This window comes from Heptranchias perlo, chromosome 34 (genome assembly GCF_035084215.1).
Source record: "Heptranchias perlo isolate sHepPer1 chromosome 34, sHepPer1.hap1, whole genome shotgun sequence".
In the NCBI taxonomy this organism is placed as follows: Eukaryota; Metazoa; Chordata; class Chondrichthyes; order Hexanchiformes; family Hexanchidae; genus Heptranchias; species Heptranchias perlo.
This window is the reverse complement of record NC_090358.1, coordinates 9,963,563-9,981,093: the sequence shown is the minus strand read 5'-3', so window position 1 is coordinate 9,981,093 and position 17,531 is coordinate 9,963,563. Positions and strand designations below refer to the sequence as shown.

Sequence of the window (17,531 nt, the reverse complement as noted above, 5' to 3'; positions counted from 1 at the left end):
CCCCTTTCATTTACCATATCATTAGCAGCAGGGCCTTCAGCCACCTCAATGCTAACTCTTGCAACTCAGTCTCTAAAGCTCCTCACCTCTCTTTTAAAAAGCCATCCCTGTGACCAAACTTTTGGTCACCCCCTCCTGACTCAGCATCAGTTTCCTTATGCCTAATTCAAATGGTGCTATTTAAGTACAAATTGTTGAATGACCAATTAATCTGGTTTTGCTGTTGTTTGAGGAAGAATGTTGGCCAGGGCATGGAGACCTCTCTGTTTGCCTTACAATTGAGCCATGGGATCTTTATCATCTGCCTAAACCACAGAAACAGACATGTGGGGCTTTGCTTTATTGTCTTACCCAAAGGGCAGCACCTCTGAAAATGCAGGACAGCTTTCAGTACTGACATATAAAGAAAAGAAGTGCAAATGTTTTGGCTCCATGTGCTTAACCAAAGTAGTGGGGCTGAAACCAGGAGTTCAGTGATATAGGAGGGTGGGAATGAGGTCAAATCTTCATTGTTCACTGTCACAGGGCCATTGTATGAGTTCTGGTTATTGCAGTCATTAAAGTAAATTCAGTCCATTTAAATCTTTAATGTGTGGCATTTGATTTGTATTCATACTAACTTGACTACATTTTCTTCTCCCAGTCCTCATGTTAGTTTAGTGGAGGCCCAGTGCCAACGAGTACACACCAGTTTACAGAGACTGCAGGAATTGGCAGAAAAGGAGAGCAGCTCCACAGAGCTAACACAAGCCAGGCATTCAGCAGACTTCAGGTATTTCACCTCCTTTATCAGCTGCACTGTTTTAAACTAGATAGCTGTTGAGGGCAACCAAATGTCCAGTTTTGAACCAGACAGTCCAAGTTCAGGAGTGGCCACCCAAAAATTGTGATGTTTGAAAACTGAACAGGAAAAGTCCTGTTTTCTGAGACAGGATCTTAATAAAGGCCACAAGCAAAATGATCTGGCCTTTCATGTGGAGCCAAGCCCCATTTTGCACATTGGCAATCTGATTGTTTCACACAGGTAAACAGTCTTTTTTTAAATGCCCAGTCTGGCTTTGAACTGGACAAAAGGTGCCTAACCTTTTCCTGTTTGGTAATAGTACAGAACTTTTCCAGATACCTTCTGTTTAGCAGGTTTTGTAAAATCTGGAATGTGTGATAGGTGGCACTACTATTGACTTCAGCACCTCTACAATTGACTTCAGTGCCTCTAGGCTAGAGAGCAGAAAAATTAGCCAGGGTTTCTATTCAGGCTCACTATCCACTGACCCTTGTTGGAAAGTGGACATTGGTGAGAACAGGATTGGGCTTGATTGTGATTTCCCCACTTGTTCAAATAGCTTGCTGACATTCACTTTCTAAAGAAGAAAGAACTGGCATTTATATCGTGTGCTCAGGACATCCCAACGTGCTTCGTGGCTAATAAATTGCTTTTGACTTGTAGTCATTGTTTTGCAGGCAAACACAACCAATTTGCACACAGCAAGGTCCTTCAAAAGTAGTGAGATAAATGACCAGTTAATCTGTTTTGGAAGCATTTGTTGAGGAGGAATGATTGCCAGAGCACTGGGAGAGCTCCCAGTGCTCTGGCAATCACCTGTGAAAAAGTGCCATGGGGTCTTTTATGTCTACCTGGACAGGCAGATGGGGCTTAGGTTATGTGGTCAAGTTCTGCAGTGAGTCTTGAACCCATAACTTTCTGACTCACAGTTGAGAGTGCTAGGAACAGAAGTAGACCATTTAATCCTTCAAGCCTGTTCCACCATTCATGGCCGATCTGTATCTCAACTTCATTTATCTGCCGTTTAACTGAGAGTGCTTTCACTTAGTCAAGCTGTCAGTTTGGAGAATGGCCACATACATGAGGAACCAGGGGCTACCTGTGTCCATGGAACCATACTCCAGCAAGAGTCAATGCCTTAAGAAGGTGAGGAAATTTGGGAGGGCATGGTAAGGAATCTGATCTGTAAGTCTAAGTATAGAGCATAAACCTTATGCATTGGTGTGACTTGAAGGAATTTAGCAGAAATTGGTATTGTGAATCACTCTCTTCCTTTCCATCTGGCTTTGCAGTGGGTGTTGTAAAACTTTCACTTACTTCATGCTTACAAATTCTTCACAATATGTTAGCTATTGCAAAGATCGGAAGGATCACTTATGTGGCTAAATAACTGCAGTTAAACAGGCACAGCTAGGTCTTAGTCACATATGGTATTGAATGCTGTAGCCTCTCAGGACAACTGGGTTTACCATGCAGGACAAGGAGGGATGCTGATCCATGATGGACCTGCTGCCTTCATAAGCAGAGCGGTATCCCAATTAGAGAAGACCCAACATAACAATCCAGTAGACTACTGGATGTTGATAAAAGTGATGAAATTTCCAAACGAGATTAAATAAGGGCTTTATTCAATGTATAGGAGGAGTACTTTCCACTTGCCCTCCCAAAATAATGATTCTCTTCATTGATCATTCCTCTGAGCTTGTAATTACTTGTTTATGGTGAATCATTGGAGCAGGAACTAAGTACATTGTCATATGTACAATTATAAAAACGGGCGGCCCACAGCACCAATGTATTGGACTGAAACGCAATGGGCCAAATGGCCTTTTCTCATCCACAGGTTATTCATACTGTTGAATGACTGGAGTTCTTTATTTGTGTGTCCTTCACAGTATCCTACCTCCAATGCCAGGACAGGTGAGCCCTTTGCGCTGGGGAGGCATAAAGTATGAAGATCTACACATAGTGCACATCAAGGCAACATATAATAAGTAAGTATCTGATGCAGTGATATTTAGTGACTAATGTGGAATTCGCTTATCTGAGGCGGGTGGTGGATGGGGCACTATAATTGGCCTCACTGCCCGGGTTAAGAAAGGGGAAAAAGTTAGCTGGGATTCCGACTGCTGATCACTATCCATTGACTCCTGGAAAGCGCACGTGTGGATGTTGGTCGAGGACAGGATTGAGCTTGGCTTTAATGCACCATATGATCAAATAGCTTCTGGACAATCACTGTCCATATGAAAAATAGCCACTTTGGTGAGGTGCTGGAGGGCTGCTGGCACCCAAGCAACAGTCAGTGCCTTCAGGAGAGAAGTTTGACGGGGGTGGGGGGGAAATGGCAGCGAAAAATCAGAATGCTGTGCAGAAAACTTAAAGCTGGTGTAGCAGCTCTAGTGTCAACAGCATCTCTCACTAGAGTGAACATTCGAATTAAATCAATAATTCATTCAAAGCTTCGCTGAATTTGAGTATGTGGTGGTTGAAGCAGAAAGCATTACATTTTGAAATTAGATCTATAAAAAATATATAAAGCACCAGCAATACTTGAGGCCTTGAAAAACTTATTACGTTTTTGTTTTTTTTTTAAAAATCAATACATTCAGAATATAGTAAGTTCATTTTCTGAAAAATACCAATAACTCCTTCCTAACCAAAGCAACCCTAGATTTAAGTTCGTTTTGAGTTAAAAATTAATTATGTTTTTCTGCTTCTCCTTGCCCAGCAAGCCAAACCTCCATCCAGTTTACCCTCTTCCCTAGTCCTGAACACACATCTCTCTCTAGTTTCTCTCCTCATCCCTTCTTTGAGCTTGTCTCATCCATGAGATCCAACTTTTTTTTTTATTCGTTCATGGGATGTGGGCGTCGCTGGCAGGGCCAGCATTTATTGCCCATTCCTAATTGCCCTTGAGAAGGTGGTGGCGAGCCGCCTTCTTGAACAACCGAGTGGCTTGCTGGGCCATTTCAGAGGGCAATTTAAAAATCAGCCACATTGCTGCGGGTTTGGAATCACATATAGGCCAGACCAGGTAAGGACGGCAGGTTTCCTTCCCTAAAGGGCATTAGTGAACCAGATGGGTTTTTACGACAATCCAGTAGTTTCATGGCCACCATTACTGCTACTAGTTTTTTTTAAATTCCAGATTTTTATTTAATTAATTGAATTTAAATTCCCCAGCTGCACCCATGACCCCATTCCTTCTAAACTGCTCGCTACCCAACTTCCCTACCTGGCCTTCGTTCTATCTGACTGTAAATGGTTCCTTCTTCTCTGGTACTGGTCCCCTCCCATTTAAAACTGCTTTCATCAATCCCACCTCAAAAGACCCACCCTTGACCCCCGTGTCTTTGCAAAGTACTGCCCCATCTCTAACCTTCCTTTCTTCTCCGAAGTTCTTGAATGTGTTGTCTCCTCCTAAATCTGTGGTCATCTTTATCATAATTCCCTGTTTGAATCTCTCCAATCAGATTTCTACCTCTGCCACAGCACCAAAACGGCCATAACCAAAGTCACCAACGACATTCTCTGACTGTGACCGTGGTCCATTATCCCTTCCCATTTTCCTCGATCTCTCTGCAGCCTTTGACATGGTTAACCACACCATCCTCTAAAGCCTCTCCTCCATTGTCTAGCTCGATGAGCTGACCTCCCTTGGTTCCACTCTTACCTATCTGATCGTAGCCATAACATCTCTGGCAATGGTTTCTCTTCCCACCCCTGCAACATTACCCCTGTAGTCCCCAAGGATCTATCCTTGGCCCCCACCTTTTCCTCGTTTACATGCTGCCCCTTGGTGATATCATCCACAGACATGGGGTCAGGTTCCATATGTATGCTGACGACACTCGGCTCTACCTGGACACCACCTCTCTCGTCCTTGTCCACTGCCTCTGTGTTGTTGGACAGCTGTCTGACATCCAGTATTAGATGAGCCACAAAGTCTTCCAGCTAAACATTGAGAAGATTGAAGTCATCATCTTTTTCCCCCCCACTTCAAACTCTACAACCTTGCACCCATTGAATCCCCCTCCCCAGTCACTGTCTCAGGCCAAATCACGCTGTTCTCAAGACAATGTCCTGTTCGACCCGCAGCTGAGCTTCCAAAACCATGTCCTCTCCATCATAAATACCGCCTACTTCCACCCCAGTGACATTTCCTGCCTTAGCCCATCTGCCACTGAAACCTTCATCTATGCCTGTCATCTCCAGACTCGAATATTCCAATGGTCTCCTGGCTGACCTTCTAACATCCACTTCACCTCATCCAAAACGTTGCTCCCTGTATCCTATCCCACACCAAGTTCTGCTCACCCATCATTCCTGTCCTGACTCGTGTACATTCCCCTCCCCACCCCTCCCTTTCATCCCATCATTGCCAGCTGTGCCTTCAGCCACGTAGGCCCCAAGCCCCGGAATACCCTCCCTAAACCCCATATCTTTTCACTATTCTCCTTTAAAACCCTCTTAAAACTCATCTCTTTGACCAAGCTTTTGATCACCTCACCTAATATCTCCTCCTTTGCTGTGACACCCATTTTTTGATTACGCCTTTATGAAGCAAGTTGGGGTGTTTTTCTATGTTAAAGGCACTATATAAATGCAAGTTGTTGTTGTTGTAGTTTTAAAAATTGATTAGAGTATTCATCCATGGGGAGGACTGGGTGGAGGAGTGAGTTAGATGCTGGCCTTTGGTTTCTAGGTTTAAATCCAGCTCAGACTCTCAGGATGAAGATCGCTTCTACTGGCTGAAATGATATTACCCACAGGTAATGTACCCACAGCACTAAACTATACCTGGTTCGGCAGTAATTGGCAATCTTACCCAGAGAGGTCCCAGTGTGACTTTTGTGGGAAATGGAGAAAAATCCCAGTAGTATGGGAGGAGGGCTCTTCTGTGACCCGGGCGGAGTGGAGAGAGCTTTAGTCTGCATGTAACCTTACTGTATTTAACCTGGGATTGTTTCAAGTGGCATTGTGTATCAGCATTAACATTCTTTAGCTCGATGAACACCATTTAAAAGAAATGTGCAGTAACTGAAAGTTTATGAAAGATGATTAGCAAATTTCCAGTGATTCTTTCCCCCTTTTTTCTATCTCTTACACACTAATGTTTTTCTCTAAGCACACACGTTCAGGTTACTACCCACGAGGGGCAGAGCATGGTGCGGACTTCGTGTGGTACCGAAGGGTTTAAGAATACAAAGAAGGGGACCCCAATTGCAGCTCAGACTGCTGGCATTTCAGCAGCAGCGGTAAAGCAGCTTTCCTTTTTCAGTATAAATGCTTAGTTTACACCTGTTTAATGGATTGGCTCTGTTATTCATTTTTGCATCTGGAAAACCTTGCAACACCTAGTACAGGATTTTAGCTGTACTAATCCTCGTGCACAATTCACTAAACTGCTTTTAGATGCTCAATTGCACAGTGGCTTAAAACAGTGTCCTTCCAGCTGAGGAGTTCAATCAACCCAAACTGATATGGTTTTCTCTCTCTGCTGACTATATGGATTCGACATGAAATGAGTTTGGGCAGTCTCAGTCCAGTTAATGGTCTCGCAGGACTAAACTGCCTCTAATTTGACATTCATATGGCGATTTTAGAGAAGCCATGAAAATGGCTGTTGTGGGAAATGGAAATGTCACACTTGTGTAGTAAAGATTGTTTCATGATTTTGGCATTGACACATCGTTACCATAGGAGAGATGGAGTTGATGTGCCCAGTCCTCCGTACATCTTGTTTTTCCTGTCTGATTCTTCATCCTACTTCCCCTCCGCCACAGCACTAGTTAAACTTCCAGCAAGGACATTGGTCCCAGCCCTGTTGGGGTGTAACCCGTCCATCTTGTACAGGTCCCTCCTGCCCCAGAACTAGTCTCAATGCCCCAGGAATCTGAAGCCCTCCCTCCTGCACTGTTTCTCCAGCCACGCATGTTAACCTTACGGTTAATCTTATTGTTCCTATATTCACTAGCATGTGACAGTGGGAGTAATCCAGAGATTACTATCTTTGTGGTCCTGCTCTTTAACTTCCTCCTTAGCTCCTGAAACTCTCTCTGTAGGACCTCATCCCTTTTCCTACCTATGTCATCTGATGTAATCTGCCCCAAGCTGCCGTTAACCAAGGAAGCAGGTGTATTAGCTCTGTCACAGTTACCTGTATGGCAGAAGAGATGTGCTTTTGTAACTTATACTTCATGGAGGCCTTTTTCCAAGTCTGGATTGCGACCTCTTGTTGTTCAAGCAAAAATGTAGTCTTGAGATGCTGGCAGTTGAAGGAGCACATGCACAGTGACAGACTTGTGCCCAACAGGCCAACCTTGTATTTGTAAGTGATCCCACATGGGCTGAGTTACAATGCCTTGAGATGGCTTGCCCATGGAAGATGTAAACGTGGCAAGACTTTTAATTGTACCTTGCATCTTGAATGTGTGCTTTATGGATTACATAGAAATTACAACATGGGAACAGGCCACTCGACCCAACCAGTCTGTGTTGATGTTCATCCTCCACGTAAGCAGTAGTCCTAATCCCATATGCATGAGATGCAATAAAGGAGCTGTAAGTTTGTGTGAGGGCTTGGCTTAAGTGAACTGTAAATGTGGATTAGATCGATAGGCAACTCTTGATAGTACCATGTATGGTTAGATGGTCCTAGATTGCAAGCTGTCATGTTGTTACCTTGCCAGATTCCTTAAGTGTTCCATCACCTTCTGCATCTGTTCCCAGGTCCTGCAGATAGTGTGCATAGCATTGAGCATGGTTAACACCTGCAGCCAAGAATGGTGCACTGCTGTATTCTGGGGAGGATGCCATGAAGTGCCAAACAAGGCAAACCACCTTGCACCCACCTAATGCAGATGCACAACCACTTTGCCATCCACCAAACAGCAAGTCAGGTGCCATACCACTTTGTTACTTGCCCACTGGCTGTGTTTGTGTTTTGCGCCTCCACATTGGGTTTCCTTTTACTTCTTTTCTGTTCTCTTTCTCTTCCCCCCGCCCCCCCCCCCCCACAACCCCCGCCCATCAGCCTTGGCAAAGGCTGACGTATTTAAAATTGAAAAGGACCAGATAAGCCACTGTAAAAAGTTGCCAGATGGGAAAGAATTAAACTCAAATGAAATATGATATTGGACAGGTCATCTTAACCATCCATATGCACTGAAATTAGTCTGGGATTAACTTGAGTAATTGGTTATTTGTTACAATGGCGATATAAAAACACATGATTCTTGAATATCTAATTGGAGGTGCTTTAATACATGTAAATTGATCGGATCGAAACATGAGAAGAGTCCACAATTTTATATAATTATGCTTTAACTCTATTTAGAAATGTATGCTATCTTTCTGCAACCTAATTGGTTTTCTGGTAAGAACATGGTGAATGTCACTATTTGTCAGTGAAATGAGGGGCTGCATTTTCCAGTGGTTTTATAAATGTGCTCAGATTGTACCTTAAAGAAAGATCTGGATGATTGTGCCTTAAAACAGGATCCCGCTGCAAAGGGATATAGACAGGTTAAGCGAGTGGGAAAGTAGATGGCAGATGGAGTATAATGTGGGGAAATGTGAGGTTATTCGCTATGGTAGGAAGAATAGAAAAACAGAATATTTTTTAAATGGTGAGAAACTATTAAATGTTGATGTCCAGAGAGACTTGGGTGCCCTGCTACAAGAAACACAAAAAGTTAGCATGCAGGTACCGCAGGCAATTAGAAAAGCAAATGGCAAGTAACATTCGCGCCAGAGAAGTGCCAGGCAATGACTATCTCCAACAAGAGAGAGTCTAACCACCTCCCCTTGACATTCAACGGCATTACCATCGCTGAATCGCCCACCATCAACATCCTGGGGGTCACCATTGACCAGAAACTTAACTGGACCAGCCATATAAATACTGTGGCTACAAGAGCAGGTCAGAGGCTGGGTATTCTGCAGTGAGTGACTTACCTCCTGATTCCCCAAAGCCTTTCCACCATCTACAAGACACAAGTCAGGAGTGTGATGGAATACTCTCCACTTGCTTGGATGACTGCAGCTCCAACAACACTCAAGAAGCTCGACACCATCCAGGACAAAGCTGCCCGCTTGATTGGCACCCCATCCACCACCCTAAACATTCACTCCCTTCACCACCGGCGCACAGTGGCTGCAGTGTGTACCACCCACAGGATGCACTGCAGCAACTCGCCAAGGCTTCTTCGACAGCACCTCCCAAACCCGCGACCTATTACACCTAGAAGGACAAGAGCAGCAGGTACATGGGAACAACACCACCTACACGTTCCCCTCCAAGTCACACACCATCCCGACTTGGAAATATATCGTCGCTGGGTCAAAATCCTGGAACTCCCTTCCAAACGGCACTGTGGGAGAACCTTCACCACACAGACTGCAGCGGTTCAAGAAGGCAGCTCACCACCACCTTCTCAAGGGCAATTAGGGATGGGCAATAAATGCCGGCCTCGCCAGCGACGCCCACATTCCATGAACGAATAAAAAAAAAAAATGTTGGCCTTTTTTGCAAGGGGGTTGGAGTACAAGAGTAAGGAATTCTTACTACAATTCTACAGGGCTTTGGTGAGACCTCACCTGGTGTACTGCATATAGTTTTGGTCTCCTTATCTAAGGAAGGATATACTTGCCTTAGAGGCAGTGCAACGAAGGTTCACTAGATTAATTCCTGAGATGAGAGGGCTGTCCTATGAGGCGAGGTTGAGTAGAATGGGCCTATACTCTGGAGTTTAGAAGAATGAGAGGTGATCTCATTGAAACATATAAGAATCTGAGGGGGCTTGACAGGGTAGATGCTGAGAGGTTGTTTCCCATGGCTGGAGAGTCTAGAACTAGCGAGCATAGCCGCAGGATAAGGGGTCAGACATTTAAGACTGAGATGAGGATGAATTTCTTCACTCAGAGGTTTGTGAATCTTTGAAATTCTCTAACCCAGAGGGCTGTGGATGCTCAGTTGTTGAGTATATTCAAGATGTGGAGATGCCGGTGATGGACTGGGGTGGACAAATGTAAGGAATCTTACAACACCAGGTTATAGTCCAACAAATTTATTTTAAAATCACAAGCTTTCGGAGATTATCTCCTTCGTCAGATGATTGAATGAAAAGGTTCTCAAATCGCATATCTTATACGATGTTGGGACAGCATCACACCAATCAAAAGGTGTCGTTGTTATTCAAACAGGCCAGTCACGGAGAACAGAACGTCCCAGTACACTCGATATACATTGTGTCTTTTACACAGGCAAGCAGAAAGAAACTTAAAATGGCAGAGAGAGAGAGAGAATTTTAAAAAACATATAAATTTTTTCCCCCTTTTTGCTGGTGGGGTTACGTGTAGCGTGACATGAACCCAAGATCCCGGTTGAGGCCGTCCTCATGGGTGCGGAACTTGGCTATCAACTTCTGCTCGACGATTTTGCGTTGTCGTGTGTCTCGAAGGCCGCCTTGGAGAACGCTTACCCGAAGATCGGTGGCTGAATGTCCTTGACTGCTAAAGTGTTCCCCGACTGGGAGGGAACCCTCCTGTTTGGCGATTGTTGCGCGGTGTCCGTTCATCCGTTGTCGCAGCGTCTGCATGGTCTCGCCAATGTACCATGCTCCGGGGCATCCTTTCCTGCAACGTATGAGGTAAACAACGTTGGCCGAGTCACAGGAGTATGAACCATGTACCTGGTGGGTGGTGTCCTCTCGTGTGATGGTGGTATCCGTGTCGATGATCTGGCATGTCTTGCAGAGGTTGCCGTGGCAGGGTTGTGTGGTGTCGTGGACGCTGTTCTCATGAAAACTGGGTAACTTGCTGCGAACGATGGTCTGTTTGAGGTTGGGTGGCTGTTTAAAGGCGAGCAGTGGAGGCGTGGGGATGGCCTTAGCGAGGTGTTCGTCGTCATCGATGACATGTTGAAGGCTGCGGAGAACATGGTGTAGTTTCTCCGCTCCAGGGAAGTACTGGACGACGAAGGGTACTCTGTTGGTTGCGTCCCGTGTTTGTCTTCTGAGGAGGTCTATGCGATTCTTCGCTGTGGCCCGTCGGAACTGTCGATCGACAAGTCGAGCGTCATATCCCGTTCTTACGAGGGCGTCTTTCAGCGTCTGTAGGTGTCCATCGCGTTCCTCCTCGTCTGAGCAGATCCTGTGTATTCGTAGGGCCTGTCCATAGGGGATGGCCTCTTTGACGTGGTTGGGGTGGAAGCTGGAAAAGTGGAGCATCGTGAGGTTGTCCGTGGGCTTGCGGTAGAGTGAGGTGCTGAGGTGCCCGTCTTTGATGGAGATTTGTGTGTCCAAGAAAGAAACCGATTCTGAGGAGTAGTCCATGGTGAGTTTGATGGTGGGATGGAACTTGTTGATGTTATCGTGTAGTCTCTTCAGTGATTCTTCGCCGTGGGTCCATAGGAAGAAAATGTCGTCGATGTATCTGGTGTATAGTGTTGGTTGGAGGTCCTGTGCAGTGAAGAAGTCGTGCTCGAACTTGTGCATGAAAATGTTGGCGTATTGGGGTGCGAATTTGGTCCCCATGGCTGTTCCGTGTGTTTGGGTAAAGAACTGGTTATTGAAGGTGAAGACATTGTGATCCAGGATGAAGCGGATGAGTTGTAGGATGGCGTCTGGAGATTGGCTGTTGTTGGTGTTGAGTACTGAGGCTGTTGCAGCGATGCCGTCATCGTGGGGGATACTGGTGTATAGTGCCGAGACGTCCATCGTGGTGAGAAGTGTTCCTGGTTCAACTGGTCCGTGGGTGCTGAGTTTTTGTAGGAAGTCTGTAGTGTCGCGACAGAAGCTGGGGGTTCCCTGTACAATGGGTTTCAGGATGCCCTCGACGTATCCAGAGAGGTTCTCACACAGGGTTCCATTGCCTGATACGATAGGACGTCCGGGTGTGTTGGCTTTGTGTATCTTTGGGAGGCAGTAGAAGTCTCCCACGCGGGGAGTACGTGGGATGAGAGTGCGTAGGATGCTTTGAAGGTCTGGATCGAAGGTCTTGATCAGTTTGTTGAGCTGGTGGGTGTGTTCTTTGGTCGGATCTGCGGGTAACCGTCTGTAGTGTTCCTGGTTGTCCAGTTGTCGGTATGCTTCTTTGCAATAGTCCGTTCTGTTCTGTATGACAATGGCTCCTCCTTTGTATATTCAAGGCTGAGATAGATAGATTTTTGGACTCTAGGGGAATCAAGGGATGTGAGGATCGAGCAGGAAAGTGGAGTTGAGGTGGAAGATCAGCCATGATCTGATTGAATGACGGAGCAGGCTCAAGGGGCCATATGGCCTACTCCTGCTCCTATTTCTTATGTTCTTATAAGGAGCTGGATCAGCTTAAATACTTTTTCTTGCTTTCTTGTCCTCAGTTATGTAGTTTTGTGCTGTTCCTGCTATAGTGTCTATGTTTGCAATGAAATGTGCTGTTAAGCCTTACAAGCTCATTTTTCAGTGAGACTTACTCATTTTATGTTTGTTGCAAATATTACAGCAAACAGCTAACATTTTAATAATTTGGTGTTGCTGTTTCCATTTTTTAAAATTTAAGTCCTAAATATTCAGTTATAAAATCTATGCAGCAGTACCTTCTAGCATTGTAATCTATTTTATTAATAAACTTTACTAACACTTTAACTCTGCCAAAAAAAATGAAACTCGCTGCTATTTCTAAGTTGCTGTTGGTGTAAAGCAGAGATTTTTATACTATGTTTACTTACCATTAAGTTATTTCTGTTTCTATATACTAATATTAGCATTTTATTTTTTTTCAGTATCAAACACTGTCAGAAGTTGGATAAGAGGGTTCACGGTGGTGTTTCAGTATTTTGCGAGGGATCCTGGGAGTGTGTCACTATTTATAGCCGGACCCATTCCCCTCCCCTACGCCCCATCCCACACACAGACACAAAAGGCTTGAGAGCCGTAGGGTGTGAACGGTGCATTAAGAACCCAAAAAGCGGCCATGAATTTCTTCGTTGAAAGTTTAAAATCTGTTCAGATACTTAGCTGAAATTTTTATCTATTGAAATGTTGCCGTAGATATTTTGGTGGTTCTTTCATTGGTGACACACTTTAAAAATGGTGGGACAAGGCAGGTTTAATATGAGTTGCATTATAAGGAATAGCTCCAGCAGGGGGTGCTATTACCATATAAACATGAATTAATAGGGAACAAAGGTACACACACTAAACAGTGCAAAGTGAAATAGCGATTCATGTGTATCTATACATACTGTTACAAGTTTTGGGTCTGTGATAGACACTGTTGAGTACAATAGTACTGTTCACTCCTGTAAGCAGTCAGCACCTTATGTTCAGGAGCATGCCCATATTCAAAATATAATTTTACAATAGTGTATCCCAAGGTTGTAACAGTAGGACCCACTTTGATCAAAACTGGATTGCATGTCTTTCACCCATGCCTTTATGCACTTCTCAAGTCTTTTTGAAGGTGGACTGAGAAACACTCAATGAGATGAAGCCAGATACGAATCGTTAAACTGCTTTATTTTACAGACGGCAAGTAAACAGTCAAAGCAAATTCCATTCGCTTCACTCAATCTTGCTTGTCTCAAAAAATAATAAACCACGCACCCAGTCCCTGGCTTGACTTGTTTTTGGCATTACTTTTCTTTCTAAACAACTTCTAACTGCAAAATCTGATCTCCTGTATTTTAGCTTCCAGCTGCGGGCCCCAGGCCTACACCTGGCAGCCTCTTGCTTAAAATTCGCTGCCTCCGCTCGAACAGCAGAATAATACGTTGTATATTACCTGGTATAGCACGCGTCCTTAGAACACCAGACTTACCATGAGCAACGTCACTGCCAATCCACCAGCTTATTTATCATATCTGCCTGTAATAGTATAAATCTTTATATATGTACACATGCCATGTTTTGAAAATGTTTTGACCATTTTTCCACAGAGAGGATTTTGGGGGGGGGGGAAAAGTGTTAAATTTAAGGTTTGTGTTTTAAAGCAAAGTGTATTCACTCACGTTTTTAAAAAGCACCGAGACAAAAGATAATTGACTGACACCTCAAGCCCATTGTGTTGAGTGGTCCCTGAACCTGAGCGCTCATCAGTCTGATGCAGGCCCTTCCCCCACTTGTGAACACATGGACGTAAAAGACAGGGACAGAGACAGAGACACACAGTCAGGTTTTAAAACAGAAAGTTGCAAAGACAAACTTTTGCCAGGCTCAGAAGGAGAATTAAGGATGGTAGTTAGGAATTTAAAAAAATTCAAATGTGATATGGGGAAGCATACACTGACAAGTTGCACTGATGGAATTAAGTGCGTCTAATCATAACTCTTGCGCTGTATGTTCGCTTACTATGAAATAAAGCAGCTTAAAGATTCCTTCTGGCCTTAGTTTGCCAGGTATCCTGTTGGCCCACCTTCACAAGGATTGGAGAGACCTATGGGGGCACGTGTGAAAGACATGAATATCTGGTTCAGATCACAAGGATGCCCCACTGGGTTACATTATTGTACAAATAGATATTGAGCACTGTGATCCTTCAGCATGTAAGGGGCATGGGATCCATGTACAGGAGTGACTGATGTCACTGAACCCGATAAAGTATCTACGACAGACCCAAATTTATAATGGTGCGCTTCCGGTTTGTCACATACTAACCAGGACAGATTTCTGTGGCCACTTTTAAGGCAGACTTGTGCCCAACCTACAGGCCAACCTTGTATCTGTAAGTGATCACACATGGATTGTGTTACAGTGCCTTGAGCTGTAACGCCCTTGGAAGATGTGAATGTGGCAAGACTTTTAATTGTACCTTGCTTTATGGGTGAATGTGTGCTTTAAGGATTACATAGAAATTCCAACATGGGAACAGGCCATTCAGCCCAACCTGTCTGTTCCCCGGTCCTGCAGATAGTGTGCATAGCATTGAGCATGGTTAACACCTGCTGCCAAGAATGGTGCACTGCTGTACTCTGGGGAGGATGCTATGAAATGCCAAACAAGGCAAACCACCTCGCACCCACCTAATGCAGATGCACAACCACTTTGCCAGCCACCTAACAGCAAGTCAGGTGCCGTACCACTTTGTTACTTGCCCACAGCCTGTGTTTTATGCCTCCACATTGGGTTTCCTTTTACTTCTTTCCTGTTCTCTTCCACCATTCCCCCCACACCCCCACCAGCCTTGGCAAAGGCCAACATATTTAAAATTCTATTTGTAGTTTTGTTACGGCTGAAACAGTATTTGTCCTTAGAGGCAGCCATTTAGCTTTAAGTGTTCACATCCCTTTAAATTTGAGCTGAAGGCCAGATTGTGCATCCCACATAAGGTTAGCTCTTTGGTCAGGACCAAATCTGTGATTCAGCTATGAATAATTATTCTGATGAACAAACCCCACAAAATTGCAGGCAGTCTGCTCGCTATGTTGGCTAGCTTTGTACCAGCAACTAAGCAGGAAAAACTTAAACGTAACTGAGATTGCAAAGGACCAGAGAAGCCACAGCAAAAAGTTGCCAGGTAGTGAAGAATTAAACTCAAATGAAATGTGATATTGGACAGGTCATCTTAACCATCCATATGGACTGCAATTAGTCTGGGATTAACTTGAGTAGTTGGTTATCTGTTATGATGACGATATAAAAGTACATGATTCTTAAATATGTAATTGGAGGCACTTTAAAACATGTAAATTGATCAGATGGAAATATGAGAAGAGTCCACAATTTGTATATAATTATGCTTAACTCTATTTAGAAACATGTGCTGTTTTTCTGCAACCTGATTGGTTTTCTGGTAAGAACATGGTGAATGTGACTATTTTTCAGTGAAATGAGGGGCTCCATTTGCCAGTGTTTTTTTAAATGTGCTCAGATTGTGCCTTAAAGCAGGATTTGGATGATAATGAGCTGGATCAGCTGAACTACTTTTTCTTGCTTCTATGTCCTCAGTTACGTAGTTTTGTGCTGTTCCTGCTATAGTGTCTCTGTTTGCAATAAGATGTGCTGTTAAGCCTCACAAGCTCATTTTTCAGTGATACTCATTTTATATTTGTTGCAAAAAATACAGCAAACAGCTAACATTTTAATAATTTGGTGTTGCTGTTTCCATTTTTTAAAATTTAAGTTTGCAGGGCTACGGGGAAAGGGCAGGGGAGTGGGACTAGCTGGATTGCTCTTGCAGAGAGCCGGTATGGACTCGATGGGCTGAATGGCCTCCTACCGTGCTGTATGATTCTATAAGTCTTAAATATTCAATTTATAAAATCTATGCAGCAGTGTCTGCCTTCTAGCACTGTAATCTGTTTTATTAATAAACTTCACTAACACTTTAACTCTGCCAGAAGAAAATGTAACTCGCTGCTATTTCTGAATTACTATTGGTGTAAAGCATAGATTTTCAAACTATGTTTACTTACCAGCAAGTTATTTCTGTTTCTGTATACTAATATTACCATTTTTTTCTTTTGGATATCAGACACTTGTCAGAAGTTGGATAAGAACATGGTGGTGTCTTGGTATTTTGCGAGGGATCCTGGGAGTGTGTCACTATTTATACGAGGACCCACCCCATTCCCCCCACACACACAAAGGGCTTGAGAGTCATAGGGTGTGAAAGGTGCATTAAGAACCCTAATAGTGACCATGAATTTTTCGTTAAAAGTTTAAAATCTGTTCAAATGCTTAGCTGAAATTTTTATCTATTGAAATGTTGCCGTAGATATTTTGGTGGTTCTTTCATTGGTGACACACTTTAAAAATGGTGGGACAAGGCAGGTTTAATATGAGTCGTATTATAAGGAACAGCTCCAGCAGGGGGTGCTATTACCAAATAAACATGAATTAATAGGGAACAAAGGTACACACACTAAACAGTGCAAAGTGAAATATTGATTCATGTGTATCTATACATACTGTTACAAGTTTTGGGTCTGTGATAGACACTGTTGAGTACAATAGTGCTGTTTTTCACTCCTTTAAGCAGTCAGCACCTTATGTTCAGGAGGTTGCCCATAATGTTCAATATATAATTTTTACAATAGTGTAACCCAAGGGTATAACAGTAGGACCCACTTTAATCAAAACTGGATTGCATGTCTTTCGCCCATACCTTTGTGCACTTCTCAAGTCTTTTTGAAGATGGACTGAGAAACGCTCAATGAGATGAAGCCAGATACAAATTGTTAAACTGCTTTATTTTACAGACAGTAGGTGAACAGTCAAAGCAAATTCCACTTGCTTCACTCAATCTCACTTGTCTCAAAAAATAATAAACCACGCACCCAGTCCCTGGCTTGACTTGTTTTTGGCATTACTTTTCTTTCTAAACAACTTCTAACTGCAAAAACTGATCTCCTGCATTTTAGCTTCCAGCTCCGGGGCCCCAGACCTACACCTGGCAGCCTCTTGTTTAAAATTCACTGCCTCTGCTCTAACAGCAGAATAATACATTGTATAGCACCCATCCTTAGAACACAGTGTATCACCAGACTTACCATGAGCAACGCCACTGCCAATCCACCAGCTTATTTATCATATCTGTCTATTATAGTATAAAAACTTTATATATGCACACATGCCATGTTTTGACCATTTTTCCACAGAGAGGATTTTGTGGGGGGAAAAGAGTTATATTTAAGTTTGTGTTTTAAAGCAAAGTCTATTCACTCACATTTTAAAAAAGCACTGAGATGAAAGATAATTGACCGACACCTCAAACCTATTGTGTTGAGTGGTCCCTGAACCCGAGCACTCATCAGTCTGGCACA

The 17,531-nt window shown here is 43.7% G+C and overlaps 1 protein-coding gene across 3 annotated transcripts in view; it reads left to right on the top strand.

The window, feature by feature from the left end:
• The window catches only part of mrps11 (mitochondrial ribosomal protein S11), a 28,662-nt gene that overhangs the window by 1,398 nt on the left and 9,733 nt on the right, over positions 1-17,531 (top strand). For all 3 annotated transcript variants that reach the window (XM_067971408.1, XM_067971409.1, XM_067971407.1), the window contains exons 2-4: positions 644-772; positions 2,680-2,778; positions 5,916-6,045. In XM_067971408.1, coding sequence (XP_067827509.1) covers positions 644-772; positions 2,680-2,778; positions 5,916-6,045 — 358 coding nt within the window. The remainder of the gene's footprint in view (positions 1-643; positions 773-2,679; positions 2,779-5,915; positions 6,046-17,531) is intronic.